Source organism: Ambystoma mexicanum, chromosome 3p, assembly GCF_040938575.1.
Source record: "Ambystoma mexicanum isolate Mex_15411 chromosome 3p, UKY_AmexF1_1, whole genome shotgun sequence".
Classification (NCBI taxonomy): domain Eukaryota; kingdom Metazoa; phylum Chordata; class Amphibia; order Caudata; family Ambystomatidae; genus Ambystoma; species Ambystoma mexicanum.
The window spans coordinates 28,984,163-29,002,830 of NC_090925.1; the positions used below are offsets into that span (position 1 = coordinate 28,984,163).

Consider the following 18,668-nt stretch of genomic DNA (forward strand, 5'->3'; position numbering starts at 1 on the left):
TACGTTTTCAGTTTGTTCCTGAAAACAGCCATAGTTTCAATTTCTCAAAAGGCAAGAAGGAAGTAAATTCCAGGCCCGAGGCACAACCACTAGAAACGTCTATCACCCCAGGTAGTTTTGGATGAGGGAATCAACAGCAAGCCCTGATCTAGAGATCGCAGACACGGTGTAGGTTTATAGATCTTAACCTTGGAAGACAAATATACCAGTGCCAGTTCATGAATGCACCTGAACACAAGACACAGTCATTTGAATTTAATAGCTTTGGGAATCATCCTCATGAAGGTCCAGTTGGCACAGTCAAATGCCTTTTTGGCATCTAAGAACAGTAAGAGGGCACCCTGCCATCAGGGAGGCAAGTATATATAGAATCTTCCTCACATTGTACAAGCCCTGTCTGTTTCCGAACAATGCCCGCCTGGTCAGGATGGATCTGCCTCAGAAGGAGATGCTCTAGGACCCTTGCTAACAACTTGGCATCTATATTAAGCAGTGATATCGGCCTATAGGCCAAGCATAACATGTGATCCTGTCCCAGTTTGGGTATTACAATAAACAAATGTGGGGATTTCTGCCAAAGTATTCATTGCGTTAAACATTTTAGCCAGTTGTAGTGCCAATGTGTCTTGAAAACGTTTATGAAAGCCTAATGTAAAACCATCCTCCCAGAGTAACTTCAGCATCCAACCAAGTCCTTGCCTCTGGAGTTAAAACGGGAAGCCGAATCCCTTCCAGATATGTTCGGATTATTGTATCCTCATTGTATAAATTGGCATAGAAGTCGGCGAAGCAACCGATAATGTCTTCCTGGGTGACTTTCACCATCCCATTACTACCTCTGATCTGCTCTCCTCTCCGTTCTCTTCTCCCTTATTTAATAGCCAGAAGAGTACCCAATAGTATTGTTTGTTTAACTCTTCCCCTACCAGGAGTGCGTGCAGTTCCTTCCTTCTGACCTTTATGGCCGTTATCACTGAATCAGTATCATCCTCTTTTTTGGACAGTTTGTCTCTCGGCTTTCTGATCTCCTCCTGGAGTCTACCCTCTACCAAACCTGCTCCCCCTTCGTCTGTGCCCCTTCTCCTATAAGGAGTTCTCTCATGGTTGCTTTGGCCGCCTCCCATACATATCTCATAAAGACCCCATGTGTGATTCACCTCAAAATAGCGTCTTATTTCCTTATGTAGAGAATCTCTAAAGACCAGACCCTAAGGAGGACATTGTCACACTGCCATTGCGGGTATCCCGTTAGGTGTGTCTCTAACTACCAGATAGAGGTAATATCATGGTCCGATTGTGTGATTGTTTGTAACACCAGTGATCCTATGCCATGGTGCTGCTCTAGCGGGACCAACAGGAGGTCAATCCTAGTATGGGTATGATGTGAATGTCATCTCCCGCATGGGCCTGAGTGCTCCATCACGCTTCCTTTGGTTCCCAAGAGTAGCAGTCTAGTGGTTTTGACGCTGCGTCCGCCGGGAGGTACTTCTCCCTCCTCCTCCCGGCGGCTTCCGCGTTGCAACCCTTCGGATCTCCTATCCGCCTCTTGGGTTCGACGCTAGTGTTCTTCCTATCCTTGCGATATTTGTTTACTTCTTGCCTTTTTTGCTGCCTGCCTTTCTCTCTGCGGAGCCCTCTTTCTCGTCTCTGGAGGCAGTGTGGCTTTCTACTTTAGGCGCTCCTCGTCCTTGCGGACGCGGAACCCGCTAGTGCTTCCCTTCACTTCCTCTTTCTCTTTTCCTCCCTCCTCACTCCTTACCTTCCGCCCTTCGGCGGCTCGGTTCCCTCTGCTCTCCTTCACTTACCTGCCTTTCCTTGGTTTCTCTTGGTGCACCCACGGTTGCACGACTGCAGCCACACCGTCTTTCTCTGGATTACGCCATCACTCACGATTTCTCCGGCCTGGGAAGTTATCTACTCTGCTGCCATCTCATCATTGGAGGAGGAACCAGTTCTTCATCGGATAAGGGTTTTTTATGCCTTTTGGCTTTTTCCCTTATTTAAGCCCGATCACGGGAACAGAGCCAAAGGTCTGCTGTTTAACAAGCATTCACTGTGGCTTCCTTCCGTGGCAGGCAGATTCCACTGAGAAAGGATAGAGACTACTTGACCCGGCGGCGCCTTCACTCAGAGGACCTTGAATCCAACGGCTCAGGTGAGGAGGGTGTGGAAGAAAGAGAGGTGGAGGTGGCCACAGGATCTGAGTTAGGACAGTGAAGGGGAAAATAATGGTTACCCCCCCTGCCAAGCTCATCCATTTCCTACATCCCAAGGCCGCACTTGAGGCTCATGCATGAATGACCATCACAACCAGCTTATGTGCACAACTAGCTTGTTTGAGAGATAACCCAATTGCCTCTGGAAGCCCTCTCCCCATCCCCTATGCTCTAACACAGCCCTCGAAAACCCACAACAACCTAAACTCTGTTAGTGCATCCAACGCGAAACCTCTGAGATACGTGCGAAGACCCAGGCCACTAGGACAGTCAAACCCTCCATTCCCCAGCATGAGCGCCTTCTAAGAACCTCCAACTGATACAAGCAGTCCCCCTGTGTTTCTTCACCACCCTATGGCAGACTTGCCTTTCATTTCAAGTTCTTCGACTACCAGGGAAATACCTTCCTGACCTTTCTGGAGCCGTTGACTTTCTAACAGTACGGGTTGGGCGAATGCACTCTTAAAACGCTCTATGATCTCGTGTCAAACTTCTCGATCTCGTGGTGTGCCCTCCCTCAGCTCAGCTTCATCTCTCGGCTTTAAGTGATAATGTTCCCCTTTATATACGAAGGAGGGGAAAAGGGGGAATCTCCAACGGTATCTCACTTCCTCTGACGGGAGCCAGGTTTTTAGGGGGTTACAGTTTCACCTCTGGTCCAGTGTATTGGAAGAGAGGTCTAGATATATCGTCACTGTGGCGCCCTCCCACTCCACCGGCTCAACTTCTCCAGCCTTTTTTAGTAGGTCCTCTTTGTCACGGTAATAATGGCACTTTGCCACCACTGATCTTAGGCACGTTCCTGAGCTTGCTCTCCTGTGCTCCCTGTCAAAGAGGAACTCCCTCTGGTCTCCTGAGCGAAGCAATTTCCTGATTACTTCCATTTATTTATTTGTTGTGCTAAATAGTACATTCATTTGACTTTTCACACAGTTAACACATTTAAAAATGTTTGAACTGAGTACTTGTATTAGAAGTAGTTGCAAATTTGCAACTCACCATCTTCGTACGGGAGCCCAGAGACGCGGAAATGGTTTCTTTGCTCTTTTCTGCATCGTCAAGTTTGCTTCGCCCGTCTCGTTCTCTATTCTCCAGCTCCATGATATCAGCTGTTAATTGGGTTCTATACTAATTGACCTTTTCACAATTGAGTTGGGGAGAATTGACCTCGGGAGAATTGACCTAATTTAGAAGGTCAATTAGGACATATATGCGGGGGAAACCTCTCCCAACACCTCACCAATCCAAAACCCCCTGCAAGCCTTCACCCAATCCCCTTATATTTTTTATAATCCGAAACCAACCCAATACATATATATAATAACTAAAATAATATAAAGGTCAATTGCGCAGGTCAATTAGGACCTTTATAATTAGGTCAATTGTGCAAAAGGTCAATAGTAAAAGGTCAATTTGGGTAATACTGTTAATTGATTACTTTCTTTGGCTTCCACCCTGTCTTCCACCTTTACAACTCAATCACGAATAGCTCCAAGGGAGGTCCGCACCTCCAACCTGAAGGCCTTAATTTCTGAGAGGATCGTCTGCACATCGTGCTGCAGGGTGCCCAGCCCTCCTGGCACCAGGGTGAGGTGGCCCTCCTTCTCCATATCACTCATTACTGTACAGATGCCAAAGTCTATATTGCTCTGACTTGTGCTCAGCTACAGGTACCCCAGTTCTGCTGAGCCACAACACTGCTTTCCTCTTCCTCGTTCCAACCCCTTGGGTGGCCGGGCTCGGGAACCTTGCCGCTGTACCTTGGTTCCTTATCTTTGGCCCCTAGCTCTGTGGAGGTCGTCAGAGCCCCAGCCTCCTCTTGGATCTCTGACTCAAGGGGCCTCATTACGAGGTTGACGGTAACCCCGTAACACCTATTCCGTCATCGTTTCCGTTGTTAGCGCAACACACAGAGCCGGCAACAGAAATCATCATCAGCATTTTCAGATCATACGCAGGCTCAACCGCCAACACTCCTGTTTGCCACAGGTGGCTCCCTCTTATTGTCCCCTCGCCTCGGCCAAGGCAAGTTATCCTGATGTGTCCTGGGCTGCTCTTCGCTGCTCCCAATGCTTCTTCCACTCCCAGGATCAGCTTCCTCCTTTCCGTGTTTTACCCATACCCTGGCTTGTACTCACTGGGCAGCCTGTGTCCTGTCCACACGTCTGCGACCACAAGGTCTTGTGCTGGAGTTATCAACCGTCGCTTCAAATACTGCTGGAGTGAAATCCATTTCCTCCTTCGGGTGCGTTGTCCAAGGCCACCTACAATGGCAGGTTCTTTCTGCGTTTGGCCGAACACCGGCAGTGCAGGATACAAAGCGGTCCATTATAGAAGTCTCCTCTGCCTCTTGCAAAGCATGGTCCCGTGGGGGATTGTTAGGCGGAAACCTGTGCAGTTCCCTCTGGGACCACTGCAAAAGATTTAGGACTACAGGTGTTCGGCAGTAAACCCACTTGGTAGCAGTCTGTACCACACAGATTCACTGTTGGTAGCTGTGGCTGAGCAGTCAGACTTCTCTCAAGAAGAGTTAAGCAGTATGTGGAGTATACAAGATAGGACAATTCTTCACAGTAAGACAAGCAAACACGTAACAAGGCTTCAGTGTAAAGATATTAAGGTATTTATTTATAACGAAACATCTATCAAAAACACTATGGCACTATCACGGCAAACAAATCAAACACAATTACTCTACGAAGAAGAAAACGATCAATCCCCCTAGCAATATTTCGACAAGTCTAGGTTTTTCCGGCACCACTTATTTGCAGACAGAGGTGTATGCCTCAACCTAGATGGCATTCTAATGTTAGTTAGGACGGGAGAGAAAAAGAAGCAGGTTATGAAATCAACACAGTTCAATACTTCACGGGAAAAATGCAAGGCAAGAAGGCAAGAACCACAATAGATCATAAAGTTCAGAGGCCAGGCCCACTCGGAGAGAGGCAAGGCGATATGTCCCAAAAGTCTCTAGTGGAGATGCGTTCGAGTCTTTGTAGCAAATTGTTATCGGCAGATTGAACTAGTTCTGAACAATACATGAGAAAGCTTGGAGGCGACCCAACGGAAAGGAGAGGATTAAGACACCTCACTCGAACCGATCGAAAGGGAAGCCAGGCGGACACGGTACCTTGTTGTGGAGGGCACCTCCGGTGGGGGCAGTTGTTCCTGGTGGTGGATGCACGTCGGGTCTTTGCCAAGAGTAGAGATGATCTCGTCGTCGAAGAAAAGTGAAGTCCGGTGCACCACCAGGGAAGAGACCAGCCGCGGAGTGCTCCGTCACAAGGCACCACCTTTTGGTCGCGGTACAGGGGTAGTGGCTATCCGGTTGCTGAGGTGCTCTGCACGGGCAATTCGACCACTGCGTCCTGAGGCGAATAAAAAGCAAAGGGGACTGGTTGTTCCCACCAGTCAGGGGAACAGACTCTCCGGCAGGGAGATCTCCTCTGTTGTCAGGAAGTGGTGAGTCTGTTCCTCAGGGCTCCACCGGAGGTGTCGTCGTGCAGGTCGGCTCAGCGTTACCCTCATCGGATTCTTAGGTCCTGTGACGACTTCTGAAGATCCAGTCCCAAAAGCCCTGCTTTTATGCAGAATACCCCCATTCATTCAGCCTAGCTGTCAATCAACACATGCTAAGTGGTGAGCGGGGAGGCTCACCACCTGGGCCAATCACTCCAGAGTGCGACCGGAGTTGGCAAGGCAACTCGGTCCAGGGTGCCTAAACCCCCTCCCACACCCCTGTGGTAACCCAGACAGAATGGCACCACTTTGGAGGGTCTCTGTACAGAGCCCGCCAAAAGTGGAACAAAGGGCTCGACCTTTGGTTTAGGAGTCACAGAGACGAACACAGACGCCATTTTAAAAACCGAGTTCTAGCAGAAAATACCATCCGATAAACCTATTTAACATAAGTAAACCGATGGTACGTTAGAGATTAATGAGGAAAAGTATCAATCTCCAACAATGGGACTAATCCCATAGGGTTATGTCCGGGGTCGACATAACAAGTAGTTTCCACTGCCACCAGCCAAAATTCGACGAGGGGGGGCGGGACAGTGCCCCCTCGAGTAACAGACCCAGGAGTAATCAAATTACCCCTACTAGTACGTCCACAATAGGATGGTTTGTACTAGTTCTGTTAGTAAATTTAGGTGTAGTAAAGCCAATGGTGACTTTACATGCCCGGGGAGACAATAGTCAGTCCCCGGGTATGGAGTCTATGGTGGGGGTCCGCTAGGACGCCCCAGTGCTACGGCACGTAGGGTGCGGTGTAACACACATAGAAAAACATATGAGACCCTATGGAGTAAAATACCCCATAGCCCATCGAACACATTGACATTCAAAGGAATTACACACATTCATGTCCAAGAGTGGGAGAAAAAGAGTCTCACTCTTGGCAGGATGGAAAAAACAAACTCCAGAAATCCAGCAAAGCTGCTGGGGGACTCACTAGGTTAGGAAATTCAGCCTAAACAGAGAATTCTCCCTAACAGGGATGAACTAGCACCACAGAAAAGTCCTCCACAGTATGAGAGGGAGGCAGTAGCTGCCTGTCACTCACAGCTGACTCCTGAGCTGAGAGGTGGTCCTCTCAAGGGGTTGCCGTTCGCCGTTTTCTGTGAGCTAGTGGTGAAACTTGTTTCCTATGCGGCCATGTCTGTCGGCGCCCCCTATTGATCCTGTGGTGACAATTTTAACTTGTTTTGCCAACTCTTTGGGCAGTATTCCTATGTAAACTTGAATTAAGGCTTATCAAACAAAGACTATTGGGATATGTGCTGAATCAGAGATGATTGTCCCAGAAACCCTGGCCTGGGACCCTTCTCATGTGTCCAGGGAAAGGCAGACGCTTCCTGATCCCGACCCTGGGAGAGGTATTCTGCAGGAGGATCAAATGAGGGGGAATCAGGTCAGGATAATTGGGAGAACCCCTCTTATAACTTCCCTAGAGACCCTACAGTTTTAATGTCTTTCTGTAGAACTGAGGTCCTTCATAAACAAGATGATCAAAACATTGGGGACTTCAAGTCCCACAATGCCCTAAGCATTGTGATGAGGAAGAGGGACTCAGATGCACTAATCTGCAAGATGCATTCTAGTTGTTCTAATGACCCACACCTGAGCAGGACTTTTGAATATACAGGGCCCCCTCACGTGCAGGCCATTAGACGTAGAAGGAGTTGGAGTGGTTACAGAGGTGGCAAGCCACGGTTACAGTGTAAGGTGAAATGAGACGCTGGGACCTTCTGTCCCTGATTGCAGAGGCTGTGCAGTGGCAAGCGTGGTGGTAACAAGCTGTCGCTCTGGAGATAAACGCTCTCCTTATTGTGCGCATTGTACCAGTGTATGGCGGGCACTGGACAACATTGGCGTGCTGTGTCCCGGTAGCTGGCGAGCACCGGAGGACACAGGGAGCAGCAGAAGCTCCTTCCCTGGTCAGCGCAGGCCACTGGAATTCCAAAGTAGACTGTGCCGTGTCAAAGACAGCAACAGAAGCAGGACGATGGGTGGCGCGGGCCACCAGAAACCTGAAACAGACTGCTGTTCAAGAAGCAATAGTAGAGTGCAGAGTGGCAGCATATCGAGCAGACGCGATTGCAAATACCGGTGAGTGTACCATTGACAGGTAATCCGACCACTGGCCACTGATGATGTTTTTGAATACCAAAATAACTCTTAAAAATCCCATTGGCAGGATTGAAACCTTATAAAGAAAGGTTAGCAAAATCTTTACCATCAAAATCCATATTGTTGCCAAGATAGAGAGAAAGCAATATAGTTGGCCATAACAAGCATTGCCAAAGTAAAAAAGGGGGCAATAATTTACAAAGCATGTAAACCTTGTTGGCCAAATAACAGCAGAATATTGCCACAGAAAGATTATAATATTATGGCCAGAGTGAAGACGAGGGAATAGTTAAATTAGATATCAACAAGCATTGCCAAAGCCAAAGAGGGTCAAATGTGATACAGGAACATTGTCAGCAGTTGTTTGTTGTGAAAGTGGGAAAACAAGAGTGGCACCTTCTGGCAGAGGGTGTCCAGAAAGAGACCTGCATTACCCAGGACAAATACAACAGTGGAACAAACAGCACCAATGCAAATCTTTTTTTCCCAGAAGAAGTTGTACATTTTGATGTTGTGGAAAGTGAACTTTTTTTTCTAAAAAAAAAAAGGGCTTGAAGTAAAGCTCACCACACAATACTTGTAGTAGTGTTAGGAGCTTTTAGTTCTGGCAGGAGTTCTGGTGGCCGAGTATACCAGGAAAGGGACTTTCTAGTGGAAGTCCGGGCGGTTAGTGGACCAGGAAGAAATCATTGTTGATACAGAACTGTGGTTGAAGTTTTTGAAGAAGTGGTGGCAAGACCCCTAAAGTGTTTGTGAAATTGTTGTGGAATCATCCTGGCAGAACTTTGTTGTTGATACAGAAGAATTGTGAAAGTATTTGTTTGTTTCTTACTAAGCAGAAGTTATGTTGAACTTGTGTTTCTACTTGAAAAGATGAACTTTTCTGATCAGAACTTTGTTACTAAATGGTATTTTCTTATATGAACCTTTGTATTGAAATTCCTGCTTTGAAACCGGGGAATGGATCCAACCCAGGTTACAAGGATACACAGTTATTAGACTTAAGTTGAATGTAACTGTTATTTCTGTTACATTTGAATTGCCATTGATTGCCGTTATGAGTTTGATGTGTGCATAAGTGTGAGGGACCGATACCCTTTGCTAGAGTGTTTTGCTTTAGTCTTAGTTGGATAGGCAGGGAAATCTGTTAGGTTAGGGATAGCGAGGCGTTTATCAAACCCTTATTAATTAATAAAATGGATTTTTGTGAAAAACCTTCACCAAGTTGTCTGCCTCCCATTTCTGACCCCTCACAGATAGCAGTTGATGGAGCAGGAATTTGGGGCACTGTCGTCAGTGGAAAATAACTTTATGAGAAGACTCTTAAGGATTCCACAGTCAACTCATTAATTCAGCTTACATGAGGAACTGGACTGATCATGTGTCGAGGACTGGACTGATCATATGTCGAGGAGTAGACTGATCATATGTCGAGGACTGGACTGATCATATGTCGAGGACTGGACTGATCATATGTCGAGGAGTAGACTGATCATATGTCGAGGATCGGCTTAGAACTCTGCTGCTTTCACGGTGGCGTTTAGATTGGTTAAGCCCAGAGTCGCATCTAAGAAGACATATTTTAAGAAAGGCCTTGGAAAGCGAAGTAACAGAACGCATTCCTTGGCTATCGTACATAAGGAAAGGGCTTGCCCCGACTGGTCTGGTTGCTTGGAACACAAATGGAAATTTTATGCCGAAACACTATAAAATGGTTGTGAGATGATAATATTTGCCACTCCAAAGGTCTGATTGGGAAGGTTTGTACCGGTCAAAATCAACCATTAGTTGCACCTACTATTAAAAACGACCCTAGGCCCTCAGCCATATCTGAACTGGGTCAAACAATTGTTTGCACGTGTACTACTAACGAAATGTAGGTTACCAATCAATGGAGTCCCCGCCTTCCGGGCAGATGGCCCCACTGTGCGCAAACCTATGTGCTTGCACTTCAGCAGTTCCTGAAGACTTGTTGCACTTCATGTTCTTCTCTGCAAAATATGATGACTTTAGACGCAGTATATTGTTTCCAATTTTAAGAAAATACAGCTTGAGTGCCAACCTGCTTTGTTTTTTCTTCAGCTGTTGAATGAGCCTTTGCTGTGTCTTTAGGTTGGAGAATGTCCACGCTCTTCCCGGTACTATCTTCATTGTATTTGACCTACTCATTTAATTGATTCTTAGCTTCCATCATATGGAATTTTTAAATGTTATGTTTAATTATGCTGAATTAATATTTCTTTTACCATTTCATTCATCTACTGAACTGTGTTTTCAGTTGCATTGCATTCTAAAATTCGGAAATAAAGTATATTAATTTGACTCCTTATTTGACATGTAAAGAAATGTGTCTTTTCATTTGGACAGCAGATTTAATCCCATCAGGCATAGCATCAAGCTGCACCCCTGTATTAAAAAGTGACTGCAAGCTGGTAGCCTTATTACCAGGGGCAGCTCATCCATAATAGGCGATGAGGCATCGAGCCACCCATTTTGTAGGAGCCACCAAGACAGCCCAGTGAAAACACTAAGCGCTCCCTCATCTGCAACAAGCACCTGAGGGAGTACTACTGGACTGGCTTGAACTGTCAAAGGGAAACAATGTAAAAGCAGACATGATATGTTTGCTTTAACCATGATGCCCAGTAAAACAGTGCCATGCTAGAGGAATTAAGTATAACCAGACTGGCCACAGCAATGCAGTCTGGTCTACCAATGTAACACAATGGATCATGCTTTCATGATAAGTTTTGCTGTGTGGCTAAACTGGACGTCATTGCTGCATTCAGTCTACTTATGTGTTCTGCCTCTGGTATGGCATTTTTTACTGGGCATTTATCATAAAACAAGCATGATAAGTGTCATTACGTGGCTAGACTGGCATTTTGATGCAGCCAGACTAGCTATTTATAACTGCGGCATGACACTTATTACAGGGCATTTGTCATAAAGCAAGCATGGTAAGTGTTATTATGTGGCTTGACTGGCATGTTTGGTGCAACCAGTCTAGCCATGTCTTTCTATGTCATGACATTTTTACTGAGTATCTATAATAAAGCATACATAAGCATTACTTTGTGTCTGACATGTTTTCTTATTGCGTCATGGCTTTTTAAATGGCAAAGTCAACAGGAGTATGCTCTATTGTGCGGAACGGATACATTTTGTTATAGTAGATTTACTGGAGTTATTCACAAAGCAAGCATGCGCAGGTTCTTATATGGGAATACTGTCATGTATAGGTGCAGCCACAATGGAAAGTGTGGGTGGGCACAGCAGTCATGAAAATGAATTTTATACTGCCACATACTGTGGGGAAAGGCATCGTGAAAATGTGTTGGGGGAATGCCCCCGTGAACTGTTGGTGATCTGCATTTGAGTTACCCAACAAAACCCATTGCAAACTGCATGGCTTTTTAACCAATTTTTCATATGAAGTCTATTCATAATGCACCAATCGTACCCATTATTACTAAAATACTCTGTTTTCAGGGGGACCCCCCTCACCCCTTCACCTCCGAATGGCCCTCGGTTGGTTTGGGATTCCCAACTACACTTGGTCGCCCGCTCCTATTTGTGTCAAATATTTACGCCCCTCCAATTGAAAAATGCACCACCTGCCAGTGCAGGCCACAGTGTCTTTGCACCACGCCCTGGCAGAAGGAGAGTTTACACGTTGTCTTGTATCAGGGGGATTCTGTTTAGCGGGTCCTGGCTTTTAAGCCCGCGCCGCTTTGCATTCTGGTACTTGTAGGCCTGCATTTATAAAAGGAGGACACTGCTGCTAAAATAAAAGGCAGCAGGCAGGTGATGCAGAGCCTTGCACGCGGGCTGCGTCCTTTTCTTAAAAAATATGTAGTCTGAAAGGTCAAGACGCAGGGCTCTGGAATTCGCTAGTTCGGTGCAGAAAGCCACGAGCTCCGTTTGTTTTCTGTGGATTTTGGAACTTGTAGTTTTGTCTTTTCAATTTTAAACGTGGCTCTGCAAATTGCTGAATTCCACCATACGCAACACGTGTGGGGGCCGGGGGTGAGGCTGTGATAAGGGATGAGGGAGGCATTTGTCGGGGCTAAAGGGAGTGGGGAAGCGCTCCACTGGAAGTCCCAGCTGGGCAGGCTTTGTGTTCGGTCCCTGCAGACACCCCAGGGCCCCGCCCTCTCCTTAAACATATTGATTTAATTTGATTGCCCGATTGGCCCTTGTTTGTGTGCAAACAAAGTGACGTGCCATCTCTTCAAGACAGAGGGCACTTTACCGAGGGGCGTGCCTGCTGCCAGCCCAGAATCCGTGCCTGTCCTAATAGCGGGCGATGCCGCCGCCAAGTACAGTGAAGCCCGGGTCCTCCATGCACTGAGGTGCTCCACCAGCCTCCCAAGAGGCGGCGCACTGCTCCTGCGCCGGTGGTGGGTGAGGTGCTCCCAGCTGTGTGTGCGTGCGTGCGTGCACTGACCCTGCCTGTGAGGAGCACGCACTGACCCCTGGCCCACCCGGATAACCCGCCCCGAGATTAGAAAGTGTGCCTTTCAGATGAGTGTAATCCTGGGAGTGGGCCACTCCGGGGAGTGTGGAGAGGTGCACGAGTGTTTGCACTGCACGGCGGAATCTCTGCGCACACACCTGGGAAAGGTGCGCGGGGGAGACTGTGGCAAGCCGCGCCTTCCCCACCTGCACAGCTGAGGGTCGCCAGCCACGGAACCATGGGCGTCTATTCCAAAGGGGAGGGAGGGCTGTTCGCGAACCTGTGGAAGGGTCTGTGCTGCCTGCTTCCGAGCGAGGAGAGCCGGGCGCTGGACGTGGATGAGATTCACCTGCTGCAGCAGAAAAGGTACGGTGACCCTGCGCCGTCTCCCCTCCCCTGTAACTGCGCAACCTGTGCGCTTTCCTCTGTGCCCTGAGGCAGGTCACCCAGAGCCGAAACTAGCGCCCGCCAGATCAGGCTCGTGGAGACTGACCCGTGGCCCCTCGGACAGCCCAGGAAGCTTTGGTAGAAAACCACAACTTCTTAGGAAAACGGGTGAAAATCAGCCTAACTCCCCTCCCCCACAGACCCCGCGACCCTCAATCTATATGATCTGCAGTTGTAACGTCACTGGAATAAACACCGGCTTTGAAATCCTAAACCCGAATTGGTCCCATTCAGCACTTTCCCCCAAATATGTTATGATTTCAGCTGTAGTACTTACTATGTGGCGAGTACATGTGACCCAGCATTATATGGCACGTGCTTTTGTCATCGGGGAATACATCTCGTGTCAGAAACTTTTTTGCTTTGGTGACATTCGCCGAGCCCTCAAGCGTCCCTGTTATCTGCACCAGAAAACCACCCAGTCTTGTTTTGATGTTTTGTTTCACGGGATTCTGGGACTTGTAGTTCTGTTTTTCCCCCTTTTTTATTTAGGACATGAATTCCCATAAACAATGTGTGACAGGGTGGCTTTATCAGGCAAGGGATTTGGGTACACTTGCGAGCTCTGTATTCCCAGGGCTGTCGAATCATCTTTCAGAGACTAAACTTTAAGGTCGGTTTTAAGCTCGGGGTGCTCTGGGACCATCGATGGGGAGAATCTTCTGGCAGGTGGATGCCATGTTTCTGTGCTGGCTGGTGAGCGCCTTCCGAGGGCTCTGTGGAAGGGGCACGTGCACAGCAGGATGGCTGTGTTTGGTGGAGAGGCACTGACCTGTGCGTGTGTGCATTGGAACGCTACCACGCCTCTGCGCGTGCATCACACATGTGCAGGAACCCGTGAGCGTCCCTTTTTAAATTAGTGAAATTAAAGATTTGGAAAGGCAATTTTCGCTCAACCCTCGATGTGTTATTGAGAGCACCATTTTATCAATACAAGTACAGATGAACAGTTCTGATATTAAAGAAACCTAGTTTTAATTGAAGTTGATGGACAGCCTTTTTAAGTTGGGTAATAAGAGACAGGGCTGGTTTAAAAACAAAAAGTGCCAGAATCAAGCGTTTGCCAGGTTCTGTGTATTTTTTTAGTTTTTTTTTTCCACCCATGCCAAGCTCTCTGCCTGTTTTTGTGTATTTTTTTTTTTTTAAATGGTTTTACCATCTGTGCCAAGACAAGCTCTCTGCCTGGTTTTTTGCTCCATGCCTGGTTGTTCACCACTCGTGCCAAGACAAGCTCTCTGCCTGGTTTTACCATCTGTGCCAAGACAAGTTCTCTGCCTGTTTTTTGCTCTCTGCCTGGTTTTTTGCTCTCTGCCTGGTTGTTCACCACCCGTGCCAAGACAAGCTCTCTGCCTGGTTTTTTGCTCTCTGCCTGGTTGTTCACCACCCGTGCCAAGACAAGCTCTCTGCCTGGTTTTTTGCTCTCTGCCTGGTTTTTACCACCCGTGCCAAGGCAAGCTCTTTACCTGGTTTTTCACCACCCTTGCCCCCGAGTCCATAGCGATTCAGTGTAGCGCTGCCTGCCACGCGCTTGCCGCTATTCAGCTTGTTTAATGCTCTGCCAGAAACCGGGGAACTTTATTTAATTGGATATTTGTAAGCGCCTATATAACAAATGTTTCAAGGCGCCACAAGACAAAAAAGGTGGGGGGGACAAAGGAGAAAGATAACAATAACGGTCCCACTAGGCCTTGACATTTGGATGGTGCAGTCACAAGAGGAGAGGGGGAGGGAGGGGTGCTGGTCTGCACGAAACGTGAAGTGCTATGGGGGGAAGGGAATTGCAGGGTAAAGAAGAGAGGGTGCAAGTGAAGGGGGAGGAAGAGGGCCACAGGGGCTGGGTGAGTGCTAGGGGGAAGCCAGGAGGGCAAGTGCCAGGGATTTCAGGGGGTGAGGGTCCACACGTATGTGTGAGGAGGGGGGTGGAATGGGCTTGGGTGAGGAGGCTTGGTGCCCTGTAGAACTCAGAGGGAACCAGGCAGCCAGTCATTGCGGCAGACAGGGGTGTTGGCAAGGGAGGGGGAGACGGAAGGAAGAAGAGAAAAGGAGGGTCTTGAGGAGCTTCCAGAACTTGAGGACATCCGGCTCAAACCTGCGAGGGTCAGAGAGACCATTCAAGATGGAGCCTGCAGCGGAGGAGCGAGAGCTATCCCCACCACCCCCACTCTCCTGGTCACTAAGCAGTGTGTAGCCCCTCCCTCCTACCCCCCAAGGAGTACAGTCCTTTCCAGGGCCTTATCGTACTCTATACCCCCCCCTAGCCTCAAAAGTCCAGTTTGTGGGGGGGGGGGGAGGCGGGAGGTATTACCACTTAACCTGTAGCTCTCCAGATGTTTTGGACTACAACTCTCATGAACAGCAACTATTTACTCTGATGAGCAACGCTTTCATGGATTGCAGGCTGTGGCTGTAGTTGCCCTGGAGGCAACCCAACCGCCAGTTGCCACAATATTTGGGCTATTTCCACGTCACATGACCCAGCCTTGGCTGTGTGTGGGCAAGTGTAAAGTTCAAGACCACGTAGAAACTGTTAGTGAAGACCCAGGGCACAGGCCAACTGGATCAGAAAGGTACTCCCCTCCTCTGCTTCTGTTAGAATTCCCCCAACTCATTTGGGTGGTGAATGGGAGACCAAACCTGGGGAAACCATAGTAATGTCCTGATAATCTATGGTTTGTATTTATTATTCTTATATAGCGCTTTACTCCAAAGCGCTTTACAGTTAACAACATGAATACAAAGAACATAACAGTGGAAGCAATTTACAAAATATGAATCAAACTAGTAAAACAGTATGTAGAACAATTAGCCTATGAGGTAAAAGGGAGGGGGAGGGGAAGGAAATGAGGAGGGGAGGACGTAGAAGAGAAAGGGGCAGGTAAAGGGTAGCATGAAGGGGGTACTAGAGGGATTAGAGAGAAAGGGGAAGAGGGGATAAGAGTGTCGGGGTGGGGAGTGGAGAAGGAGTGATTTCATGGAGGCACGGAAGGAGGAATAGGTGGGGATGGAGCGGATAGAAAGAGGTAGGGAGTTCCAGTATAGGGGGGCAAGGTGCTGAAAGGAGCGGAAACAAGATGAGGCACATGGTGGTGGGGGAACAGAAAGTAGGAAGAGATCGGCAGATCGGAGTGAGCGGGAGGGGGTGTAGAATGAAAGAGAGGAGGGGTATGGGGGTGCAAGGTCATGAAGAGATTTAAAAACAAGACATAGAAAGTGAAATTTAAGTTGGGAATGGAAGGGAAGCCAGCCAAGGTAAGGGAGTGAGTTAAAGATGGAGTCTTGAGGAGAGAGAAGACCCAGGGTACGGATAGCGGAGTGGTAGAGGGATTTAAGGGAGGCGAGATAGGAGGTAGGGAGTCCAAAGAGGAGAGAAGAACAATAGAGGAGACGAGAGAAGATGAGGGAGGAGATTAAGAGATTGGTAGCGTGGAAGGTGAGAGAAGAGCGGACTTTACAAATATTGAAAAGGTGGTAACGACATGCGTGAGAAGTAAGAGAAATGTGGTAGGTAAAGGAGAGGGAAGAGTTGAAGTGAATGTCTAGATTACAAGCATGGGGAGAGATAGGAAGATTAGAAGGAGGGGGGAGAGCAGATGAAGTGTGTTGGAGGGAAAGAATAAGACCTCAGTGTTGAGAGAGCGAAAGTGGGATGACATCCAGTTTTTAATGGCGTTGAGGTAGGAAGAGAGATTTAGGTGTAAGTCGGGGGTGAAGGAAGAGGAGAGGAAAAGCTGGGTGTCGTCAGCATAAAAATGGTGAGAAATCCCAAAGGAAGAGATGATAGGGGAGAGGAGGGAGGCGTAAAGAGAGAATAAAGGGTCTGAGGACAGAGCCTTGGGGAACACTGTAGGCCAAGGGGAGAGTAGGGGAGGATCGACCGCCCCAAGAGACAGTTAAAGAGCGGTGGGAGAGGTAAGAAGAGAGCCAGTTGAGGACAGATCCCTTGAAACCAAAGGAAGAAAGAGTATTGAGAAGTAAGGGGGGGTCAACAGTGTCGAAGGCAGCAGGATGAGGATAGAGGATTGCTTTGAGTAGCGAGCGGTGAGGAGGGAGTTAAGAACTTAAGTGAGAGCGGTCTCAGTGGATTTAGGGCGGAAACCAGATTGAGAGGGGGGAAGGAGAGAAAGGTTAGTGACAAAAGCTGAGAACTGAGAATAGGCTAGGCGTTCGAGTATGTTAGAGAGAAAAGGAAGAAGTGAGATTCGACGGAAGTTGGATGCAAGAAGGGGATTAGCAGAAGGTTTCTTCAGAGCAGGACGATAGTGGCGTGCTTGAAGGCAGAAGGGAAGGTAGCAGAGGAGAGACAGATATTGAAGAGGAGGTTAGATAGGGAATGAGAAGAGGGTAAATCTTAGGAATAAGAAGGGTGGGGTGGTGATCAGAAGGGCCAGAGGTAGGATGGAATTTGGTCAGGAGGAGAGAAACGTCAGAAGGAGTGATTGGTGAGAATTCATACATGGAAGCCAAAGGGGAGCAGAAGGAGGAGGGGAATGGGAAGGAGAGCAGTTAATGTTTTGGCAAAGAGAGAGTATTTTGGAAGAGAAGAAATTGGAAGGAGAGAGGAGACGTAGTTGAGAGGTCGGGAGTGGGAGGGGAAAGAAGACGAGAAAGGCTTTGAAAGATACGGCGAGGATGAGAGGCTTGGGAGTGAAGGAGATTAGAATAGTAGGAGTGTTTAGCCGAATTAAGAAAGCAATCCTATAGAGATTGATAAGAGAAATAGGAGGTTTGGTTAGAAAGAGTAGGGAATTTGAGCCTGCGACGACAGGAAGAGAGAAATCTGGCAATGCGCATGACGAGGGGGAAGAGAGTGCTGTGAGTAAGAGAGTGGAGAGGGAGGAAGAGAGTGCAATGACGAGGTATAATAAGGAGAGATGCAGAGGAAGAGGAGGAGACCGAGGGATGGAGAGTGCTGTAAGGAAGAGAGAGTGAGGGGAGGAAATGGACCGTAGACTGGAAGGCCCAGGTGGAAGGAGCCAGGGGCTGGGGTAGGGCGGGGCCCAGGTGGGGAGGCAGACAGCAGTTCAGAAGGGCCCAGGTGGTAGCAGGTGGCACTTGGTAGAATGGGAGCCAATGGCGAGGCAAGAAGCCAGCAGTCAGGAGTGACCCAGGTGGTAGCAGGCGGTCCGCAGATCAAGAGGGATCCGGGTGGCAGCAGGCGGACCACAGATCAAAGGGACCTGGAGGTGGTAGGAGGCCAGTGGGGGCGAGGAGACCAGGTGGTGGGTGGAGCCAGCAGACAGGGAGAGCCAGGTGGTATTAAATGGGGCGTAATAGGTAAGGGAGCTGGTGGTGGGTGGGGGCCGTAGATAGAATGGCCCTGTAGGTAGCAGGAAATACATAGTTCAGGAGGCCCAGGAGGTAACCGGCAGCTTGTGGGAGTAAAGAGCCCAGGCAAAAGCAGATGGGTCACAGGTCAGCAGGGTCTGGGTAGTTGGCGGACTGTGGGGAACAAAGATCAGATGGAGGGAGCAGATGGTACACATGTTAGATGGGTCAAGGTGGTAGTTGATGTTTGGGGGGAAATGAGTTCTGAGGGTGGGAGGGGGCCACCAGAAAGGGGCCCAGGTGGTAGCAGGCAGTCAGCAGAACAGAGGGCAGGTGGTAGTAGGTGGCCAGAGGGAAGAACGAGCCAGTGGAGGCAGAGGGCCAACAGACAGGTGGCAGTAGAGTGTCCACAGATCAGGGGGGCCCAGCTGGAGGCAGATGATCTGGGAGACAGGGGTGGCCCAGGATGTAGCAGATGGATACCACCAGAAGGGGTCAGGTGGTAGTTGGCGTTCTGAGGGGGAAATAGAGTCCAGTGGTGGTAGGGGCCAATCGAGAGTGGGGGCCCAGGTGGTTGAAGGCAGGCAGTGGAGCAGGGGGCCAGGTGGTAGCAGGTGGCCAATAGGAGTCCAGGTGGAGTTTGCGGACAG

At 48.6% G+C, this 18,668-nt stretch overlaps 1 protein-coding gene across 1 annotated transcript in view; it reads left to right on the forward strand.

The window, feature by feature from the left end:
• Positions 1 to 12,146: 12,146 nt before the first annotated feature.
• The window catches only part of LOC138580094 (transient receptor potential cation channel subfamily V member 6-like), a 409,173-nt gene continuing 402,651 nt past the window's right edge, over positions 12,147 to 18,668 (forward strand). The window contains exon 1 of the mRNA XM_069650372.1: positions 12,147 to 12,672. Within this exon, the coding sequence (XP_069506473.1) occupies positions 12,545 to 12,672 (128 nt within the window). The 5' untranslated portion in view covers positions 12,147 to 12,544. The remainder of the gene's footprint in view (positions 12,673 to 18,668) is intronic.